Source organism: Thermochaetoides thermophila (genome assembly GCF_000221225.1).
Source record: "Thermochaetoides thermophila DSM 1495 unplaced genomic scaffold scf7180000011822, whole genome shotgun sequence".
Lineage (NCBI taxonomy): Eukaryota > Fungi > Ascomycota > Sordariomycetes > Sordariales > Chaetomiaceae > Thermochaetoides > Thermochaetoides thermophila.
The window spans coordinates 875,609-896,249 of record NW_006383038.1 but is presented as its reverse complement, the minus strand read 5'-3'; the positions used below and the strand labels follow the sequence as shown (position 1 = coordinate 896,249).

General features: G+C 54.4%; 6 protein-coding genes across 6 annotated transcripts; 3 read left to right on the top strand and 3 right to left on the bottom strand.

Annotated features, from left to right (window-relative positions):
* Positions 1-1,311: 1,311 nt before the first annotated feature.
* CTHT_0066910 (uncharacterized protein) lies at positions 1,312-2,823 on the bottom strand (the record flags this gene model as incomplete). The annotated part of the gene is made up of 3 exons (XM_006696923.1): positions 1,312-2,100; positions 2,165-2,630; positions 2,813-2,823. The coding sequence occupies 3 exons, from the start codon at positions 2,821-2,823 to the stop codon at positions 1,312-1,314; spliced, it is 1,266 nt and encodes a 421-aa protein (XP_006696986.1).
* Positions 2,824-3,641: 818 nt separating this feature from the next.
* On the top strand, positions 3,642-4,859 carry CTHT_0066900 (folylpolyglutamate synthase-like protein; the record flags this gene model as incomplete). The annotated part of the gene is made up of 1 exon (XM_006696922.1): positions 3,642-4,859. One exon carries the CDS (start codon positions 3,642-3,644, stop codon positions 4,857-4,859), a length of 1,218 nt encoding a protein of 405 aa, XP_006696985.1.
* Positions 4,860-5,067: 208 nt separating this feature from the next.
* On the top strand, positions 5,068-5,918 carry CTHT_0066890 (uncharacterized protein; the record flags this gene model as incomplete). Its single annotated transcript, XM_006696921.1, has 2 exons — positions 5,068-5,224; positions 5,308-5,918. 2 exons carry the CDS (start codon positions 5,068-5,070, stop codon positions 5,916-5,918), a joined length of 768 nt encoding a protein of 255 aa, XP_006696984.1.
* Positions 5,919-5,994: 76 nt separating this feature from the next.
* On the bottom strand, positions 5,995-7,180 carry CTHT_0066880 (uncharacterized protein; the record flags this gene model as incomplete). Its single annotated transcript, XM_006696920.1, has 3 exons — positions 5,995-6,470; positions 6,582-6,712; positions 6,792-7,180. 3 exons carry the CDS (start codon positions 7,178-7,180, stop codon positions 5,995-5,997), a joined length of 996 nt encoding a protein of 331 aa, XP_006696983.1.
* Positions 7,181-7,983: 803 nt separating this feature from the next.
* CTHT_0066870 (mitochondrial 37S ribosomal protein mS42) lies at positions 7,984-8,999 on the top strand (the record flags this gene model as incomplete). Its single annotated transcript, XM_006696919.1, has 2 exons — positions 7,984-8,230; positions 8,320-8,999. 2 exons carry the CDS (start codon positions 7,984-7,986, stop codon positions 8,997-8,999), a joined length of 927 nt encoding a protein of 308 aa, XP_006696982.1.
* A 1,016-nt stretch (positions 9,000-10,015) lies between these two features.
* Positions 10,016-12,963, bottom strand: CTHT_0066860 (uncharacterized protein; the record flags this gene model as incomplete). Its single annotated transcript, XM_006696918.1, has 4 exons — positions 10,016-11,401; positions 11,485-12,573; positions 12,646-12,900; positions 12,961-12,963. The coding sequence occupies 4 exons, from the start codon at positions 12,961-12,963 to the stop codon at positions 10,016-10,018; spliced, it is 2,733 nt and encodes a 910-aa protein (XP_006696981.1).
* Between the last annotated feature and the right edge of the window lie 7,678 nt (positions 12,964-20,641).

The window sequence follows — 20,641 nt, the reverse complement described above, 5'->3', positions numbered from 1 at the left end:
CCGCTCAGGTCCAGCAGGCGTGGCCACAGTGGGCAGCGTACGGGAAGTGTGTGCAGTGGTTCAGCAGCAAAAATGCTGGGAATCTAGCCCCGGTTGGGCATGTTGCAGCTGACGACACTGCTGTAGCGAGCGAATCCCAGCGCGGCCCCCCTCCCCGCTCACCTCAGCGACACAGCGAGAAGCGGCAGGCTCACCACCTTCCCTGGCCCCGGACGGCAGCCAATGATGCTGTTGCGACACCAAGAATGGAAGTTCTCAGGTTGCGGTTGCAGGCGAGGATTTTGGCGAAGACACACAACACCGCGGCAATGCCAGGTACCCGTGCCGGGATTGTTTATTTATCTGAGATATTTATCTATTTGATTCAAAGGGTATCTCGTCCCCCGGCTCCCTTTGTCTGTCTTAAAAACATAATCTTGGAAACCCGGGCAACCTCAAGTTCCAATGCCATGTCCAGGTATCCCCTCCTCATCATAATAATCAACCAAGCAAAGACCCTTGTCTCCGCGGTGAGAAGGGGGGGGGGGGGCAGGAGGACAACCCGGGCAGGCCGCTGCACGGAAGCATCATCCCCCCAATTCCATTCTCGGTGGCATTGCCCGATCTGCACCAAACGCGGGGAAGCCTGTGTGTCGTGGCGTCCATTGTAGGAGCCGTACGTACCAAAGCATTGTTGTGCTCTGATGCAGAGCACGAAACACACAAACAACGTAATCAACCGTGCCGACGTGATGATCCGAGTCTCAATCCCCGGTCGATCCAATCCATTGTCTCAAAAGAGCCCGAGTGGTAGCACCCATGTCAGATGAAAGATATTATATTCGTGGCCGCGGATAACCCCGTCCACCATGACATACGTTGGCATATTTACCCTACAAAATCCCCATTCATCATCCCTCTGTAAGTATGTCTCTCTCTTCCCCCCTCCCCCTCCCTACCCCCCCAAAACAAAAAACAATACCCGCACTTTAAAGGAAGTTGGCTTCATACCAACCACCAAGTTACTGATTGATCAACCATTGTTACCTTTACCCCCATGCCTGCCCGACCATAGTCCCCTTCTTCCCAAAGACGAAAAAAAAAAAAAAACCTAACTGACAGAAACCAGCCCTGCGCCAAAACTCCACATGACTCCCGTAGAGAAACCTGACGCCATAGTAGTATCCCCTTGAAAAAAAAAAGGTGAGATCAGACCAAACATTACATGCTTTTTGTCTTATTGTCCAAGCTTCCGTCCCGTTATAGCGAGCAACAAGCAATAAAGCAGGTGATGTAAGCAGATAAACAAAGACAGAAATATTCCATGGCAATCTACAACTGGTTCTCCGACGCCTCGCGGGGCAGGGACCGACTGAGGCCAAACTGCGCCCACCATTCATCGGGAATATCGCCGCGGCTGGCTAGGTTGCGCATGATGCGCTGCATCACGCTGCGACCGCCAACCAGCTCAAACGGATCATCATTGCTGTTGTTGCTACTTTCGCTGCTGCGCGTGCCGGAACCGTTCGGGCGCCGGCTGGTGCGCGAGCCCAAGATATGTGATGAGAAGGGGTTCTGATCCATCTCATCATCGTCATCATCCTCTTCGTCGCCTTCCGTGTCGGAGTTATCACACCCCGACTCGCAGTGTGGATCGAATGCCGGAGCATGCGGCTCTTCAGCCGCCGAATCCGGATCCGAACGGGTGAAGGACGTCCCGACGGAGGCCGATGAGCGAGTGGTGCCGAGCGTGCTCTGGGAGGCTCGCGCAGACGCCGTGGCCGAAGCAAACGAGGACCCGACGCTGGGCGGCTGAGGGTCGGGCGTCAGGGTGGTCAGCAGGGTATCCCACACGCCGTCGCCCTCCGGGCTGAGGCTCCTGTTACGGTCGCCTAGGCCGTCGAGGCGGGTGGTCGCCTCCAGGGCTGAGATCGACACCGACGGCCGTACTATGCTAGGCCGCGAGCGCCGCTCTTGGGGTTCCAGCAGGTGGTCAAGGTCTTCGGTCACATTCCCCGCGTCGTCGTCGTACGAGCGCCTCATGCTGCTGGGCGTGGGCCCGCTACGAATGTTGGTGTGACTGCTGAAGAGGCGAACCGGGGACCTCGTTGCTCTGCGAGGCTGCAGGCATAGGAAAATCAGCTGGTGCAATTGGAAGATAGATCAACAATTGACGTGTGCTTACTGCGTGGTCTGGTGCCAGAGTGGACCGGATGCTGGACACAGCATGGCGCTCGACCGACGGCTGGGGACGAGGAAGAAAGTCGGGCTCAACGGCCATGGTGAGCCAGAGCGATCCGTCATTCAAGTCTCTCCTGCGGTTCAGGCTGCTGCTGGTTCTGGCCCAAGGGAGACCAGATTCATCTGCCATGTAGTCGTCGTCCAGCAAACCAAGCGGGTCACGCGAAGCTGTAACCGCGGACCGCGGCGGCCGCTCTGTTCTCACCGGGCGACCAAAGACATGCTCCAGCGCAAGCACCAGAGATGGGCTGTGGTTGCGATCGCGCGTAGAACGGCTGTCCCGAGAGCGCTGGGCGCGCTCTACGCGCTCCTGCATCAGACGGCGTACCGTGGACCGCCCATACTCAGCGCCCCGTCCTGAAGCAGATTTGTGCGAAGGAAGGTCAGATTCGACCCGCGGCTGATAAAGACTGGTTCGAATGGTTGTTAGCGATGCCCTGTCGACGATACTACTGTAATTGTTTCGAGTCTAAATCAATCGCGCAAACACAAACCGGCAAACTAAGATTGCGGGCCGCGTGTGTCAGGATGGCGCGAAAGCAGAGCTGATCCATGCAAGCAGGACGGACGCGTGTCAGGAACGGCGACTTACGGGAGACCCATCTCGTGCAACTAGTTTAGACCGGAGTCGTCGCGAATATATTTGTCGCGCAGATCGTTGGAGTCAGAAGGGGGGGGAAGAGAAAAAAAAATAACAAAAAGCGTTGAAAGAAAAATTCGACGATCGGCGATGGGAGCTGCAATGGCGCGACTCGGCAGTCGATGGGAATCCGGGGGAGGGAGATGGCGTCAAAGCTTCGAGAGCTTGAGCCTCGCGCGTGTTGGATACGTGGGGTTCGTGGATGAAATTGGGGAGAAAAATGGATGCGGGCGGCGGCGAGGAAGACAGGAGGGCCTTTTGTGACAAGGCAGGGTCCTGGGCCAGTCAGCGCGCAGCCTTGGCGCAGCCCCCTGCACATGCAGATTTCGAGGCATCAACGCGATGAATGCATGACCGTCATGCAGTAAGCAGCAAAAAGTATGCATCAAAAGCAAACATTTTTGCGCATGCAACCATCGGGACGAAGGGTTGCCTGCCCGTAGATCAACCAGGGCGCGCACCCCCAGCGCGCCGCTGCACGACATCAGATGGATTTTTTTTTTTTTTTTAGTGTGACAACGCCCAAAAGCCAAGACGCGCAAAGCCGGCGCCTTCGATCTTGGCATCAAATTGGACGCTCTCCCCCAATCATTGCCGTGAGTCAGGCTGCGTGTGAGATTGTTGTGCAGCCTACAGAGAACTCCTGCATTCTGTTTTGTTTTATTCTTTTTAAGAGAGGGGAGAGACAATTGGAAGAAAAGAAAATCAGAGGAGGGATTCAGGGCGTGAAAAGTTGTCTCATTCGGCAGCAAACCTGCCCCCCCATCCCACACATCCCACCATGATCGACCTCGGCCTGGCGCGCATCGGCCGCCTGGTGCAGCAAACGCCACAGACCTGGAAGGCGATCCATGTCGCCGGGACCAACGGCAAGGGATCCATCTGCGCCTACCTGTCAGCCATGCTCTCAGCGAGCGGGCTCACCCACGCACGCTTTACTTCGCCTCATCTCATCGACCGTTGGGATTGCATCGCCATCAACGGCAAGCCTGTGTCTGAAGCCGTCTTCCGCGATGCTGAGGAAGTTGTCAAGCAGCGTGACCGCGAGGGAAAAGTTGGCGCGACTGAGTTCGAGCTTTTAACGGCGACAGCGTTCGAGCTGTTCCATCGGCATCGGGTCGAGTATGGCGTTGTTGAGGTCGGGCTTGGAGGTCGCTTAGACGCGACCAATATCTTGCAGCAGAAAGCTGTGACGGTCATCGCCAAGATCGGCGTCGACCATCAATCCTTCCTGGGCAACACCATCGAGGAGATTGCGCTCCAAAAAGCGGGCATCATGCACTCTGGCGTGCCCTGCGTCGTCGACCCGAGCAATCAGCCCTCAGTCCTGCGCGTTTTGGAGGAACATGCCCGCGAGGTCGGGGCTTTGCTGCATTTCCCTGTTATCGAGAGCATCGAGGGTACGCTCGCGGCAGAGGGTTTCGAGTTGCACCAGATTCAGAACCTGGCGTGCGCCCATTTAGCTTTCCGGCTAGCCTGCCCCGAGCATGACTATCCCCTGGCGCAGCTCCTCCCCGCGATCAAGGCGACCCAGTGGCCGGGCCGCCTGCAGCATCTGAACCTGCAGAAACTCACTGGCCGGTCGAATCCCGTCCTCCTCGACGGCGCGCACAACTCCCAGTCCGCCGAGGTCCTAGCTGCTTACGTCGATAAGCACTTCCGCGCCAAGGGCAAGCAGCCTGTGACGTGGGTGCTGGCCGCGACGCGGGGTAAGGACGTAGGCGGGATCTTTGGTCTTCTCCTGAAGCCAGGTGACCGGGTTGCTGCCGTGCAGTTTGGCCCCGTCAACGGCATGCCCTGGATCAAGCCCGTCATTCCGGCATCGCTGCTGCAGGTAGCCGTTGAGCAGGGTGTCGAAAAGGCGGCGCTGCATGATGCCGGGGATGATGTCAGGGGCGCCTTGAGCTGGGCGGTCCAGGCTGCTGGGGACGGGCCGGTGGTTATTGCGGGGAGTCTGTATTTGGTTTCGAGTGTGCTGAGGCTATTGAGGGAGACATGATGCTGCGGCCGGTCTCCCGTGGTCAGAAAGGGGGGTCGGAAGGATGGTTGTTGATATGTGACCCCAACGGCCCCGGATCTACCAATCACATGATCGTGACGGCGAATTTCCCCGCAAAAAGCGGTCGAATGATGTTGCTTCAATCCTTTGGTGGCCAAAAAAACTCCATCTGGAGTTAACTCAATTCATTCGACCAAAACACCCAGCTATGGCGCCAAACCACCTCGTGATAGTCTGCGGCCACGCAATTTGGCTCGGCGGCCGGAAGAACGGCTGGGAGGAAGCTGAGTGGCTGATTGAGGGGTACAAGCAGGGTGAAACACCAACCTTCATTGAGCACATCAAGGCTGGTGTGCAAGTGCTGAGTGAGGATGAGAGTGCTGTCTTAGCATTTTCAGGGTGGGCTCATACTGTGCTAGAGCTTCACTTTAGACGCAACGCATATCAGCTAACTTCCACAGCGGCCCAACCCGCAAAGAAACTCCGCTCTCCGAAGCCCGTAGCTACTTCAACCTAGCCGTCGCCAACCTCTTCTTCGGTCTCCTTCCCTCCTCTATCACCGGCGACACTCTCCTCTCGTCAGGCCGCATCCTCCTCGAAGAGCGTGCCCTCGACTCTTACTACAACATCCTCTTCTCGCTGACCCTCTTCTGGCACACCCATCACACGTGGCCCCAGCATCTAACCATAGTCAGTCACGATTTCAAGCGCACGCGACTCGTCGACGGCCATTGCGCAGCCATCGGCTTCCCGCTGGACAAGATCTCCTACATCGGGATCAACCCGCCCGGAATTGACAGCATAGGTTTGGGTGGGCAGGGAGAGAAGGGAGAGGTGATGAAGAAGGGCGTGCAGTTGACGCTGGGGTTGTGGAAGGAGGATCCGCATGGGGTAGGGGAAGAGTTGGCGGGGAAGAGGAGGGCGAGGAATTGTTGGGGAGTGCATCAGCGGCTGTTTGAGACTGAGGAGGAGAGGGTGAGAAGTGGGGTTGAGGTCAGGGTGCTGGGGGATGGGAGTGAGGCGCTTGTGGAAGGGGGTAGGAGGCCTTGGGCTGGTTGAAACACGGGATAGACGAGACGGAAGAATTCGGCATACTGATAGATCTGTTCTTTTTACCTGCGGAACCTGGACAACCCTAAATCTTACTCGGGCTTGCTCCCCTCGCAGCAGATTTCTCAGCCTCAGACATCACCTCCAGCACAAACCTCACCGAATCCCTCACCATGTCTGCACTGAATGAGTGCCCAACGCCTTCATAAACCCTATCATCCACCAGAACACCTTCTTCGGGATACCAGTTGCCCGTAAGCTGCTTGAACCAGGTCAAGAACGGTTCCGCACACCGGTAGGGGACCAACTTGTCGGCGCCTCCTGAGCAAAGCAGGAACTTCTTGCCGCGCAGACGGTCGTGGAGGATCTTGTGGGCCTTAGCGTCCGCGGGCACAGAGGTGTCAGGGACGGGCGAAGTGCCGAAGAAGATACCCTTTGGGTCGTTCTCCAGACAAGATTGCACTAGCGAAGTAGGGAAGTGTTGGCTGCCGAGGAAGGAGGCGCCGCTGTCGACGGTGTAGGTGGAGAGCTTGGTGAGGCGGGCTCGGTCGGTCAGGAGGTCTGGATGTGTGTTAGTGCCTTACTACCGTCTCGCTTGAAAGTTGAAAAGGTGTAGGTAAGAGGGAGGGGGGAAAGTACTCATGTAATCTGGACATCCAACAATCACCACACCTGCCGTCACACGGGGCTCGGCAAACATCGTCTGCCACACGCTGTGTCCACCGAGCGAGACACCTAGAGCAAGGTGCTGATCGGCCTTCTTGCCAGGAGCTTTTTCAGCCAGCAGCGCATCGATCGAGTCCCTGTCCTCATTATCAGCCCCCGGTCCTCACTTTCACTTCACCCCCATCACATTCTGCGTTCCAAGCTGGGTAAACGTACAAAAGCCCCTTCTGATCCCTCACCATCTGCACAATTGACGCAAACATATCCTCGGCATGCGTCTCATTCCCCTCCCTCCATGAATCGTTCTTCTTGGGGTCCGTCAGCCTACTGCCGTGGTTAGGTTGGTCCCACGCAAGCGCAATCAGTCCCCTTTTGCTCTTCGTCTCCTCCTGCCTCTCGTTCCACGCAGAAATGCACCGCGCCGCGATGTCCGCCATGTAAGCACGAGTTTGCAGACGCGGGTGGTGCAGCCAAAGGCAAGAGATGGTTTCAGTGGAGGCCGGGAGCTCCTCTAGGCCGTGAACGTCGACCAGGAGGCTAGAGGGACCCAGGGTGAGGGTCACAACGGAGATCTTGGGGGCTGGGGGCAGGGGGACGGATTCCATTTTGGTGGTATGGGCTTTGAGGATAGACTGGGCAGAGGAAATGATGATGTCGAGAAGGGGTGATGACGAAAAATAGAGATGAGAAGAGATTGATAAGCGGGGATTTATACTCCCAGGTTGGACCTGAGCTATTACAAGACAGTCAATTGAACTCACTCTTTAGCCCTGACAGAGAATGAGATGAAGAGAATGAGAGCTCGAAGATGAGATACCGCGGTCTCTTTCCCGCAGCGGGGTTCTCGGGAGTCGGCGATGCTGGCCCGAGGACCCGGCCCATACTCCGGCCGGCAACCGGGTCCGCTCGGGGTTACGTCAGGGTTAGGGTAAAGCACTCTCTTGGGTAAGGGTTGCTACCTATCGATGAAATAAAAAAAGGGTTAGGGTTGAATCAGCACTCATTTTCTCTGCCTCAATTCTTAGGCACTAATTCAGCTCCAGCACCCCTGCCAGCCAAAAAAAGTTCCCCCGAGCTGGCGCTGGTGGAAAAACTGCGGCGACGAGACGGGCGCCATACAGCTGCACAACCCACCCTTCCTCCTCCTCCTCCTCCTCCACACACTCACACCCTTCCTAGGTTCCCAACGTCAGACAGCACTGGGAGCTTCAAGTCCAGCTTGTCCAGAGAGGGGAACTGCCATTGGACACCCAGAGCCTAGCGTGCCCCCCTTCGCCCTTCCCTCCTTCGGCCCGACCCCGCGATTATATAGGGGAAGTACGGGAACGCCCACCCGTCCCACATCACCACCCTCGCTGCCGCCAGGACACCTGCGATTCTAGGTGCCACACTCCCTCAGATAGTCACCATGATCCGCCCCAGGTTAAGGATATCCTCTGCCGCGCGACCCCGGCTTGCCGTGCCTATCCAGGCGGCCCGCCCATCCTTCGCTCAGCAGATTCGCTCGCGCCACACCCTGCAGCCGTTGCCCTACGAGGAGAAGTTCAACACCGCCGAGAATGGCATTCCCAACTTCTTGTCGGGCCCAGCCTTCAATATCGCCTGGACCCAATACCAGACACATCTGATTGAGAAGTTGAACACCATGATTGCGGGTATGTCCTTGCGGAGTCTCTACTGACCTTGAGCATCTCCCTCCCAACGGATGATACTGATTACCCTTCTCGCCCTCCCCCCTCCCCAGACACCGACTTCGAGGCCCGCCAAGTAAAGGACATCCTTCTCATGACGGCCCGCGAGCCGTCCCAAGCGCCGCTCTTCAACTACGCCAGCATGATCCACAACAATGCCTTCTTCTTCAAGCACCTGTCCCCCGAGCCCGTCGCCATGCCCGAGCACCTCAAGCTTCACCTAGAGCAGTCCTTCGGCTCGATCGAGACCCTCCGCCGCGAGATGGTGTACACCGCGGCGGCCATGTTTGCTCCGGGCTTCGTTTGGCTGGTCAAGTCGCCGCAACTGGGCCTGCCCCACGCCTTCCGCATCCTGACCACCTACGCGGCTGGCTCCCCCTACCCGGCCGCCCACTGGCGTCGCCAGCCGGTCGATATGAACACCGCGGCGGGGATGAACGACGAGCAGGGGCTGGCGACGGCCCAGGGGTACATTGAGAACGCTGCGTTCGGTGCCGGTAAATCGAACCCGGCGGTGGCGAGCAAGCTCAAGTTTGCGCCGGGCGGCACGGACGTGCAGCCGGTGCTGTGCATCAATACGTGGGAGCATGTGTGGCTGTGGGATTACGGTTTCGGTGCGGGCGGCCAGGGCGGTAAGCTGGCTTATGCGGAGGCCTGGTGGAACGCGATTAACTGGGAGATGGTGGCCAATGAGGCGAATATTAAGAGGCACCAGATGACTGGGACGTTGTAAGGGGTTGATGAGGTTTTTGATGAGGGTATTATCGTGAGTGTATAATAGGAGGGGGTTTTCGGGTGTTCCAGTTGTGTAGATCTCTCTCTCTGTACTTGTACAAATAGACTTGTTGCGATGAGGATCTTTACTGGAGGTTGTGGGATTTTGGCTGAGAAAGCTGGGCATTCTATTCAGGGCTCACCTTATGGAACGGGAGTAACTAGGGCATGTATGGATGAGCTTGGAATAAATACTCCAATTCTCCTACTCATTAGGCCATGTCCTTTTTTTTTTTTTTTTGGTTCGAGATGTGTTGTAGACTGATAAATGTTATCTCAAGGCCAATAACCAGCATCACGTGGGAAATATTATATGAGAGATCATGGTTCAAAGAACTGAACTTTTGGTTTTTTTGATCAAGCAACGAAGGTAAAAAGTACACCATCCATCACCAAAACTACCAACCTTGAACTTTACCCCGATATCAGCCCATTGAATCCAGCTATATAACTACAAAATTAAGGAGCGAATACAGTGTGTTTTCAACCACCAAACACTAACTCTTCAACTACCTAAGGTGTATCCCTACTTCAACCATTGTCCAATTCTTTTTTCTTTCATGGAACATCAACCTTCAAAACGAAACTCAAGCCACTATCCCCATAAACATCCAAACAGAAGAGAGGTATCCAAGAAGTCCAAGGAGACGCCACAGTACACCTTGGCACGACGCCAATGCCACGAGGCCACGGATCTTAAGGGAAACCGATTATTAAGAAAAAAAAAAAGGAACTTGAAGCGAGAAGTGAAACATCATGAGGGACATGAGAGAAATGGAGAGGAGGTATCTTCATGGAAATCATAAGAGCTCAAAAGGAAGTAAAAAAAAAAAAAAAAAAAAAAAAAAAAACAAAAACTAGAAAAAAGAACTGATGGGGGGGTAAATATCCAAGAAAAGCAATTCATCACAAAAAAAAAAAAGTTGAGAATCGAAGAGAAAAATAAAAAATCAAGAACCGTGTATTCCCACCTACTCAAATCATATTCCCATTAACACTCACCTCAAATCCCTCCCCCTTCTGCTTCCTCGCCTTAGCCAGCATCAACTCCCGCATCCAATCAATCCTCTCCTCCCTGCTCTTCACTGCGAAATGGTGCGTCTTGCCCGTACCATTCACAGCACCCTCAATCGGCGGCGGTGGCGCCGCCGAGCTCCCACTGCTTTCCTTCGAGTCCTTCTCCTTCGATCCAGGCATGTTCGACTCCCTCTTCTTGAGCAACTTCCCCTCCTTATTATTCTGCGGAATCAACTGGAAGCTGAATGCCGCGACATCCTCCTTCTTATCCTTGTCCTTGTCGCCCCGGAGGTGCATGGCCGCCTTGATGGCCGCGTTCAGTTTGCGGCTAGTAGCCGCCGTGCTGCACGCGATCGCGTAATCGTCAATATCGATGTACTCCAGCGTCTTGGCCGCCATGGCCGCCTCCTTGTCCTTGTGCATCGTCAGGCGCGTGCCTCGCAGCATGAAGAAGTGCTCGTGCCACTCGTGGCGGAGCATCTTGGTCTTGCGCTTGCGCATGAGGCCCGCGTAGGTGATTTCGCCGGAGGCGGACAAGTCGCTGGGCTTGGTGGGCGTGTCGGTGATGGGGGAGAGGCGGCCGTTGATGCGCAGGGCTTTGAGGGGAGATGAGGAAGAAGAGACGGAGGTCGCTGGGGTGCTGTTGCCACCGCCACTGCCGTTGCTGCTGGCGGTGTTGGTCGTGCTGATGCTGCTGATGCTGCCGATGCTGCCTGAGGCAGAGTGGTTCGAGCCGTTGAACAAGGCTTCCACGCTAGAGCCCGGAGGGATGGCCTTCTCCATCGTCGGGCGCTCGGTCTGTGTCCAGGGGTACTGAACCCGAGGAGGCGGCTGCAGGAGCCTGCCTGTTGTCGGGCCGACACGCACACTCTGTGAGCGCTTGATGCCCGTGCCATTGCCCATGCTTGACAGCGAGGTCGTGTTTTGGTGAGCCTCTACTGCGGTAGGCGAGAGCACACCATTCTCATCCAGCGCCGGCATGACAGGGAAGGACGGACGCCGGATGGTGTTGCGAGACGTGCTCCTGGGCTGGTTCGCGCCCACAGCCTGGAAGTTATGACGATAGGTCATATCCGGCGGCACGGACTGCGAAATATCCCTCGACACAGGCGGGATTTGCTGCATGGTGACTGGGACATCCATGTCCGAGAAGGGCGTGCCGAAGCGGTAGACCGGTTGGGTCGGCGTCGGGGTAGCCTCGTCTTCGGTCGGGGTCAGCTCCCGAAAGGAGGGGATGACTTGCGAGGCTGGGCGCGCCGACCGGGGCTGCAGCCCGCCAGTGGGAGATTCTTGACGAGGAGGAGTGATAGTCGGCTTCTGCGGAATGGAAAGCTTGGGGAGGTTCTGAAGCCGGGCGTGTACCGGACCGTGTGGGTGAGGGACCGGGGAGGAGGAGAGGTGATTTCGAAGGGAGGTGTTGGAGGAACCTCGCTCGAAGCGTTGAGCTGCTGCCGCTGCAGATCAAGGTACTGACGGACACGATCCTGGGGGTCCTTAGGCGGGATGGCACGGAGGGTAGCCTCCTTGAGATATTGAATCGTTGTCTTCTCGCCAGGGCCCATGACATCCGACGAGGCTACGACAGAGGGGACGGCATCGGAGACAGGACGAATAGCCTCGTCGACTGGGATGGCCTCAGCCGTCTCTGGGTTACCCGGGTCGCCGGCAATCATGATGATGCCGTTGTCATGAACAAACGGGTGCTCCTTCTTGAACTGCTCGACCATCTTCTGAACCCTCTGATTGCGCGGGCACTTGTCGCCCTTGCTGCACTTATGAGGCTTGGGGATGACCTGCTCAATGCCGACGATGGAGACGGACTCAAGGGGAGTGACGACGTCATTGACCTTGACGCGTGGCCTTCCCCGGCGGGCGCTGCTCTCCTTGCGCTTGATCTCTTTCCTGACCCTCCTATCTGGCTCCTCGTCGATGTCGGTGTCGTGCTGCACTCCCTCCGGCTTCGACTGCGACGGCTTTAGGCCCTTCATCTTGCCGATCTCCCCCCAGATCTGGTGCCTGAGACCAAAGGAGCTGATACCGAGCTCCTTGAGATGCTCCAGCTCAAGCTTCATCAGAATTGGCCCATTGATGTCGTTCTCGACAAACTTCTCGCACACCTCGAGATCGAAGCCCACATTCAACAGATGCTGCGCTACCATCTCGGGCGTCCAGTTTGCCAGCATTGCCGTGTCGAGCTCCTCATCAGTGAACTGGAAGGGTCCCACATCGCGCTTCTTCAGGTTCTTGGGCAGCGTCGTGAAGTGGATGTCCTGCATATGGAAGTCCATGGCGACCGGGTCCTGCGGAGTGATGGGCGAGAGAGTGAGCGCATGCTGCAGCTCGATCGACTGGGCGGAGGACAGTGAGCTGCGAAACAGATGGGGCCCCTTGGGGCCGTCGACTGGAGGTTGCGGCTTCGAGTCGTCATCGATGAGGAAGAGTGGTTGCTTGAGTGATGTCGGGGTAGGAACCTCGTCGTAGGATGAGACTGTAGTGAAGCTGGGTTGTTTTCCAGACTGTATCGTCGCGTCCTGGTAAGTACGTGAGCCCCTCTGAATGGTGGTTTAAGGTCAACGGTCGAACCCTACCGAGCTTATGCTATGCCGGGGCGAGCATTCGCCGTCGTCAAGACCCGCAAAGTCCTCAAAATCGCTGAACACTTCGTCGTCATCTTGCTCATCCCCTTGCTCGATCTCCGTATCCGACTCCATGAACTCTGTGTAGACCGAGCTTGGCCTCCCGGTGTGCTTGGTACGGGGCACGGCAAAGAAGGACTCTGGCAGCAGTCTCGATTTTTGCATCATCTCGGGCTGCGGACGCTCCCTCAGAGCATCAAGCTGTACCTGAACCTGTTGAGGTCAGCGCCGGCTCATCCTGACCCTTGGATATGGAATAGCACACACCATTGTGATATCCAGACTCCTCACTAATACCGACACAAACAAGTACTTTTCTTTTTGTCAGATGTGCCGTTGCCGGCGATGTCTAGGTAGATTATAACACAACGACGGCCCTCCTGGAAACCCCGATATCAACAACAGGAAACAAGATTTCAAATACTACCGGCGGTGAGTCCAGCAGGCAGGTTGAGACCAGCTTTGCATGCCCGCTCGAACCGCTGACGAGGCCAAAACCAGGACAAGAGAGAAGCGGTTATTGTGGGGCGGGCGTGCGGGCGCCTACAGCAAGTTATGTATGGCAGAAAAAGCTGTGATGCGAATGTGGGAGAGGGATGTTGCAAAGAGGCGGTAGAGATGCAGTGTAGGTATGCTATACTTCGGATGCCGGGTAGAAGAAGAAGATGGAGACGGAGATGGGCACCAAGACTAGAACCGGGACGGGAGCAGAGAATGTCGTGGTAACCTTGAAGCACCCCAACTTGAACCTAGCCGACCAGGGAGAGGGTGAAGGCGGCATGCACAAGCGCCGCTGCAAGTCACAGTTCAAGTGATGTGCCGGTGCTTGCTTGTTGTGCCAAAGACGGAGACGGCACAGCAGAACCTGGTCCCGGAATAACCAGGCCAGAACAGACCAGGCCAAGCACAAACACTCGATGGCCAGATGCGGTCTCCTACGCTAGGGCTTTTCGTCCTAGCGTATCCTCAACAATTCAGGCTGCTGGTTGCTACCCAGCCTAGTAGGGATCCCCTGGGCCGACAAAGTCGATCGTGACGGTAACGGGATGGCGACGCCAATGTGTGTGATATTACCAGGCGAGCTGATGAACACGCCGGTGGTTCGACTCTGCTAACGAGCTTCCGCGTTTGGTTGCAAAAGCGTATACGAGAACACAGCGAGAGGTATTGTATATACGGCGTAAGTAGGAGTGTCTGGGAAAAATGTGCGAAAGCAGAGCGAGAAGCCGACAGTACAGTATGTTGTCCTTTCTGCCAGAACTAGTATCCCCACTACCACCTACCCACTCTCAACTACTATACTTGCTTCACCTTCTACCTATAGCTCAGTCTCCCATTCGCTCAGTGCGTATAATAATAGCAGCGTCGAGTGTCTTCGATTGGAACCCCCCCCCCACCACTGAAGGTGCCCTCCATTGTGTGGGCAATCGTCCAATCTCACCGAGCGAGCGCTGGTCCAGCGGCAAGTCGGCCGAAAAGTCGACGGCTGGTTGGGCAGACCCGGCATTGGATAGGGGAGTAGTGCATTCTTCAGGCTGCATGCATGCGCGTGAACGCAGTGCCACGGGGTGCAGGATGGATGGAGGGTGTAAGTCGCAGCGAAGGGATGTCATTTGAAGAGGCTGACAGTGGTGGGGGGGGCGGGGAAAAACTAACTGACAGATGACAGATCTGATTGGACAGTGGTCGCCAAGAGGTGTGAAGCAGTTCCGCATGCTCATTGGATGAAAAATTCCTGAAGTGCTTGCCATTATCGGACTGTCTCGCTCTCTGATTGGTGCATCTGGAAAAAAATCGCTTTGCAGAAATGGCACGGCCTAAGCGCCCATTGGACTGCGCTAGTCCCTTTACCGCCTAGCGCTCCGAGATCCCTGTCGCGGGAAGCAGCCGGGAACTACTTTTGCGCTGCTGACAACTGGCTTGCTGGCTCTCGGCCACTGGTAAGGTTCATGGGCCAAGAAATGCCACGGCTTTCGGCTTTCACTTGGACCCGTTGAACCCAAACCCTCAATGCAAGCTCCTGCACCCTGGCTTCACCTTCGCGCCTCTCAGCTCGGGGCTGGTGATGAAGTCACTAGACCAGACCTGTCCGAGGCAAAGGTCAACACCGACACCGCCTTCTCACCGACATCACTGTCCTTACTTCACCTTGTGTTGCCTTGTCACCAAGCTGATGACTCGCATATGCTGTTTTCACTTGCCTTGTCAAGCCCATGACGACTGCGGCATCGCAGCAAAATAGTGTTGCACTCCGGGCTGAGCAATTTTTTTCACCTCTCTTCGCTTCGAGACAGGCGAGGAACTACTACTGTACGTAGCCTCTAAGTTTAGAGCTCACTCACTGCAAGCTTGACGTGTTCTTGTTAGGTTGGTACCGATAGAGCACAGCATCATACACTACATTTGATCCGATCATCTATGATAAGGATCTTATCGTACATAGGTGCTTACATCCCCTCCAAAAGAGCTGGGTTCTGGACAAGAGCATGCCAATGTTGCACAAAGCTGCCCCTCCCCCACACAGGAACGATATCGGGACCGCATGCATTCCTCTCCGCCGACAGACGCGCATCCACTTCACTTCGGCGAATGGTATCCCGAAGAGCTTCAAAAATGTCCAAAAAACAGGTCAATTGGGCGAGGTTTTGACTAGCTAATGGGCCAATTTGCCCTCCATTGGACAGCACACGAACATTGGACACACTAGTCGGATCGACAAAGCTAAAGCCGCCACATCGCCGTTGTGATCTAGTTTGTCCGATTGCTAGCTATGGGACGGTCCGGCTGACGTTAGGATCCTTTTGTTCGCGGCCGGCAGCGGGGCGGACTTTCCGTCCGGGCATGCCATGTTCATGACCTTTCGTTGTTCTTGGGCAGTGGCTTCAGCCATCGTCACTAGTCCAGCTAGTGTAAGCCTTAACTACCCCGCCTTGCAAATCTTCTCAACGATCAGCTTCACCTCGAGCTGGTTATCAAAGCATGAAACCTGCTTGCTCCTGCATGACCCATTTGCGCCCACATTCTCTCGCTGCTTCTTAGATCGGGCCATTTAGGGTTATTACCATATATCCAATTGCCAGCTTCAACTTCGAGGGCATTTACAGGATTTCTGTTGCGTGGAGCGCTCTCCCACTCCGGGCCTACGCGGCGGTGAGCATTGAGGTCCGCGTCAGGTGATGTTGCAGCAGCTCCTAGCTCCTGACCATTAAGGTCCGGAGTATGCAATGCCCCATGATGCAAGCAGCAGGCAGGCGTACAGATATGGAAACAGGAAGCCAGCTCGTTGACAGATTCAACGATGCTTTTTTGCAATTGCAAGTGGCCGGCTCAACAAAATTTCAGCCCTAAACTTGTTCATGCAAGCACGTGCAGACGACAATGTATGAGTCGTCCAAAGAGACGTCATCTCCACTGGTCCCAATTCCCCTCAGCCCGTGGTCAACGGACCATTGATGCGATACCCCTCACTTTGAGAGTTACGCTGAGGTAAAATTTTTGCTTTAGTTCTGGCTTCCGGGAAAGCCAGATAACGAAACGCAATGTGACGATAGAGTTTTCTATGGGCTGCGGCCTGACCTAGGTGGGAACTCCGAAGCGAAGAGGTAGCGAGATCTGGCGAGTGCTGCACCCCCTGTCGCTCGCAACCTCGCTCGGCATTCACACTTCATGGACAGGGACAGGGCCAGGGCCGCGCAGCAAATCCAAGTCCACCGGCACTTTAACTTGACTTGACAGAGAAGTGCGTGTAACACCTGATTTGGCTAACAACTGGCAACTGTATGTACCCATTGCTGGGAACAGGTCAAAGGGAAGATCATGACCGCTTCCAGTCCTGTCTCTCAGCCGTCGCTGTCGGTGTTTGTTTGGGCCTCTTACACCGTACCTTGTTTACTTGAAGCAACACAATTAGGAAACACGTCTCAGACACACGGGCACCCGCAGGGTCAATCACTGACGCCTCTCTGATCCTGCAAGTTCGGGAGGAACTAGACAAGATCGCAAAGCAATGGGTATATCAGGGTAGGACCGCTTGGGAAGCCAGAAAGGAGCCGAGGAATTCGGACTCGACGCCAAACCGCCCCGAGTGGATGAACTTCCCTCCCTCCGCAAACCTCCACACCCACTCGGAGAGAAGTGAACAAGATAGTGTAGATGTAGATGCATTTCAACGGCCAGCCGCAGCCACGACCCCAATCCAACCCCCTTTCTGGGGGAGAACTACATTTTGCGTAAGTGCTTGCAGTGCTTGACTGCTGTGTTCCATCGGCTATCTGCATCTGGTGGCAAGTTTTTTTTTTTTTTTTCTGCAGTTTCTCTATCTTTCCCTTGCATATTGGACGCTCTCGAACTCGGGAGCGAAATCCTTCCCGCCCGCCTTGAGTCTCCTCGTGCCCGGAGTGAAGAGCTTCGCTCATCAACTCAACCGTTCAATTTCCTGACCGCCAGAAAAGGCAAAAGATAACCGGATGTAATTGGCCTTGATTGTGATGAATCCGCCCCGTTTTTGATGCCCAACGGTCTTGCACGCCTAGTTTTCTGCGCTAGCAATAGGATCATCACTGGCGTCATGCGAAATGACTTCATAGGTTTGATAAAAGTCAAACTTTGAAGGTTAGCGTCATGTCCAGAAACCGTTGAGCTCTCGCCTCACGCTACGAAGTCTGGCAAGGCGTGGTTTGCCAAACACAGTAAGGGCGAATAACTTCATTTCTTGTCTTTTTCAGCTCAGCACATTTCTACGCACTTTGATTCGACAGGACCCGATAGCGCAGTGCAACGGTTGGCTGCCACCAGGGTACCTGAATGGTCTTTACTGGCCTTGACTGACATCATCTCTGCCATGCGATGGCATGCCATGTGCTAGGTGAACCTTTTGACCCTCTGGAAACTCAACGGTGATTTGCTATCTCGAGGTGTTTCACTATTGTCGTGATGGATTTCCATCCCGCACTGGAGCCCGATTTATTCATCTCCGAGGCAAAGCTGCTCACATGACTAAAAAGCCCTGCGACCAGTGAGGTCGCCTGGCCTGATGGTGTGGCCAAGTTGCCCACCCTCACGAATACCTGACTCCATCAACCCACCATGTGCTTCTTGCTAGAAAAAGTGCCGTTCCGAGTTGTGAATGGCTAGCTGGGCTAGGAGCCAAAATGCTTAGCGTAGGATCGGTAGCGATGGAGCTTGTTACTGTCAACAACAACAACAAAAAAAAAAAACAAACGGGTGGCCCTTTTTCAGCCGTTTGCTCAGAGTTGAACACCTGTGTGAATGTTTCCAATCATCTTGCACGTGCTCCCGTTTCCTGTTCTGATTTGTGTCATTGATAGGGGAAAACAATGGCTTCATGTTATGCCAAGTTAGGCTATGTCGGCCCTCGAAAGTTCGCCTCGAGAAGTGACTACTTTGTTATCAGTTGGTGAAATTGTGATTATTGCTAATTTGGCCTGTGATCTCAAGATCCTGTACACATCACGTAAGCTACCTGAGTAGGTAACCTCCACATTCTCTTGCCCTCCCTTGTGCACGGAGGATTCTCCATGGGGTAGCTCTTGAGAGCTCCACGTCGCCCTACCCAGCCTAGCATAGCGCATAGCAGGAAGGATTCACGGACGGATGATCTGTCAACGGGCACATCCACCCCCATGTTCCCCGTCACGGGAGCTATCGGTGACCGACCTGCATTGGCTCATCTTTCCCTTGTATTTTTGTGGGTCCGCGAATGCCACGACGAAACCCTACCCACAGTGAAGGCGAAGGCCGAGAACATGATGAGTTGAATTGATGTCATGCTCTGATGAGTTGAGAAAAATGTGAAGAAAGTTCTCAAGAGAGATCAAAATGGAGAAATGAACCGAAGAATCCTTCCCCAATGGTCGATGACAGAACTCTTGTAGATGGATTTTTGTAGAGTGTTAGCGACACAGGGGAGAGTGGAGTGTGTCAAGATCGTCTTGGCCATCATGGACATGCCCAAAGAGGGAAAGGTTATCTTGAGATCTTTGAGAATTGTGCAGAGCTAAGTATGAGAATTCTGAGTTCTACTTCTCAGTGCTTTTTTTTTGGGTCTAGGAATTGTTGATAGCTTCAGATATGTTTATGCTTCAGTCAAGTTGTCCCTGGTAACGTTCTGTGATCAGATCAGCTGGCTTTCGGGAATGGTTCTTGGCGATACAGAAGCAGGGGATGCAAGACAAAGATGGCCTCTCTGAACCCGGTTTAGGTGGGTTGTTCATGCTCCTCTCCTGTCCTCAGCCAAGGCTATGATCATATCGCCGGGAGGAGATATTATATTCAGCCCATTAAAGTTCTTAACAACGCACAGCCGAGGTTGTCGAGATAGGATAAATGATAGTGGCAGAATGAAGATCTGCAAAAGCGGAAGCATGGCAAAGCTACCGGTGTTCTTCATCTGCAGAACAATGAACGCCACCAGCTGCCCGCCCACTATCCGGTAGGAGGGCTGGCTGTTGTGATACGTCCACCCCTGTCATCTTCCCCCGCATCGCACGCTATCACCTATCAGCCATTCTCAACTGTTACAAGGCACAAAAAGCTGGATTGCTGTGAACTACCAAAAAATCTTTTCACATTGTGTGATATCGATTGGGATTTTGTCAAAACCAGGAATGGCGCAGTAGCTGAAGCTTCATATCACATTGCTAGGACCCAATTTCTGTGATGAAGAATTTTAAAAATTAAATCACCAAGAAGAGAGAAAGGCCCAGGCAGCGCTCCGACGATGCATTCAGAAGCCCTAATCTCATAGAGCAGAGATTTGTCAAGGTCCGTCTTGGGTTTAACCCCGCGCTCACTGCAACAACCCTGGTTCGGAACTCGGAGGAAAATGCCCGTATCTTGCACCGTGAGAGTGAGGCATGAGGCAGGTCGATAATTCTCGCAAAGAGGGGGTAGGAATCAATTTTTGTCTGGTTTGAAGAAGTCGAGACCGTGAAGAGTGCTTGTGCGGACAACTTGGGTTTGGAAGCGATGTGGTGCTTCTCGCCCCAGCGTGGTATCTGGGCTCTGTTGACAAATTCCGTCGGCGCCGTTGTCGGCCTTTCTCTGTTTTAGCCGTGAAAGCCATTGAACGGTTGATGGTGATAGCGATATGGATATCTGGTAGCAGTCTGTGTGTTTCTGGTACGAAATGGGACGGAATGGGTTAAAACCAAGGGGGAACCATGATGAATTTGTTAGTTTGTAGGATGCCATTCAGGTTGGAAGTCTTGGATGATGCCGACAGGACAGTCATTGTGAATCGTAGATGGGCCGAACACACGGTTGCCGGCTGCATGCTGTTCGGCCCTGTGATTTTCGGGTGGTTTCCCGATGGGCTCGGTCACGCTCCAGGCAGGTCACCCAAGCTGCGGCCGGAGTTCACAGGTGTGATCCGATGCAAGTGGGTTAATTTGGTTGAGAAACAAAGTGGGCAAAATTAAAAATAGGACAGCAACCCCGCGTGATGTGCTTGCGTCCAGTTTCCCAGAATGGTGATTTTGGTCGTTCATCTTTTTGCCATAATTAGGCCACATTAGCATGCCAAGTGTGGACCAGCACTGCAGTCACATCGCCAGCTAATTACCCCAAAATGGACAATCGGCGGCTAATTAACCCATCTTCATGTGCTCACTGCGGGGTCTTCCGAACCAACATGCCAATTGTCAGTCGATCATCAACATCCACATGCGATATGGCAATCGAACAATGGGTTCCGATCAGCTGGGTCACTTTCATGCATCTTGAAGATCTTATAAATACTGATAGAGCGGGTCAACGAGAACCAGGAGATGGAGGTGAAACTTGCAAAGAATTGCAGCCAGACTTCGAGAGCAACCATGGAATCGATTCTATACCGTGCCATCTTCATCATGCTACTGCCGTCTCCTCCAAATTAAAGCAAGTCGGCTATCAATGCTTAAATGATGACACAATGTCCGAGCGAGAGCTG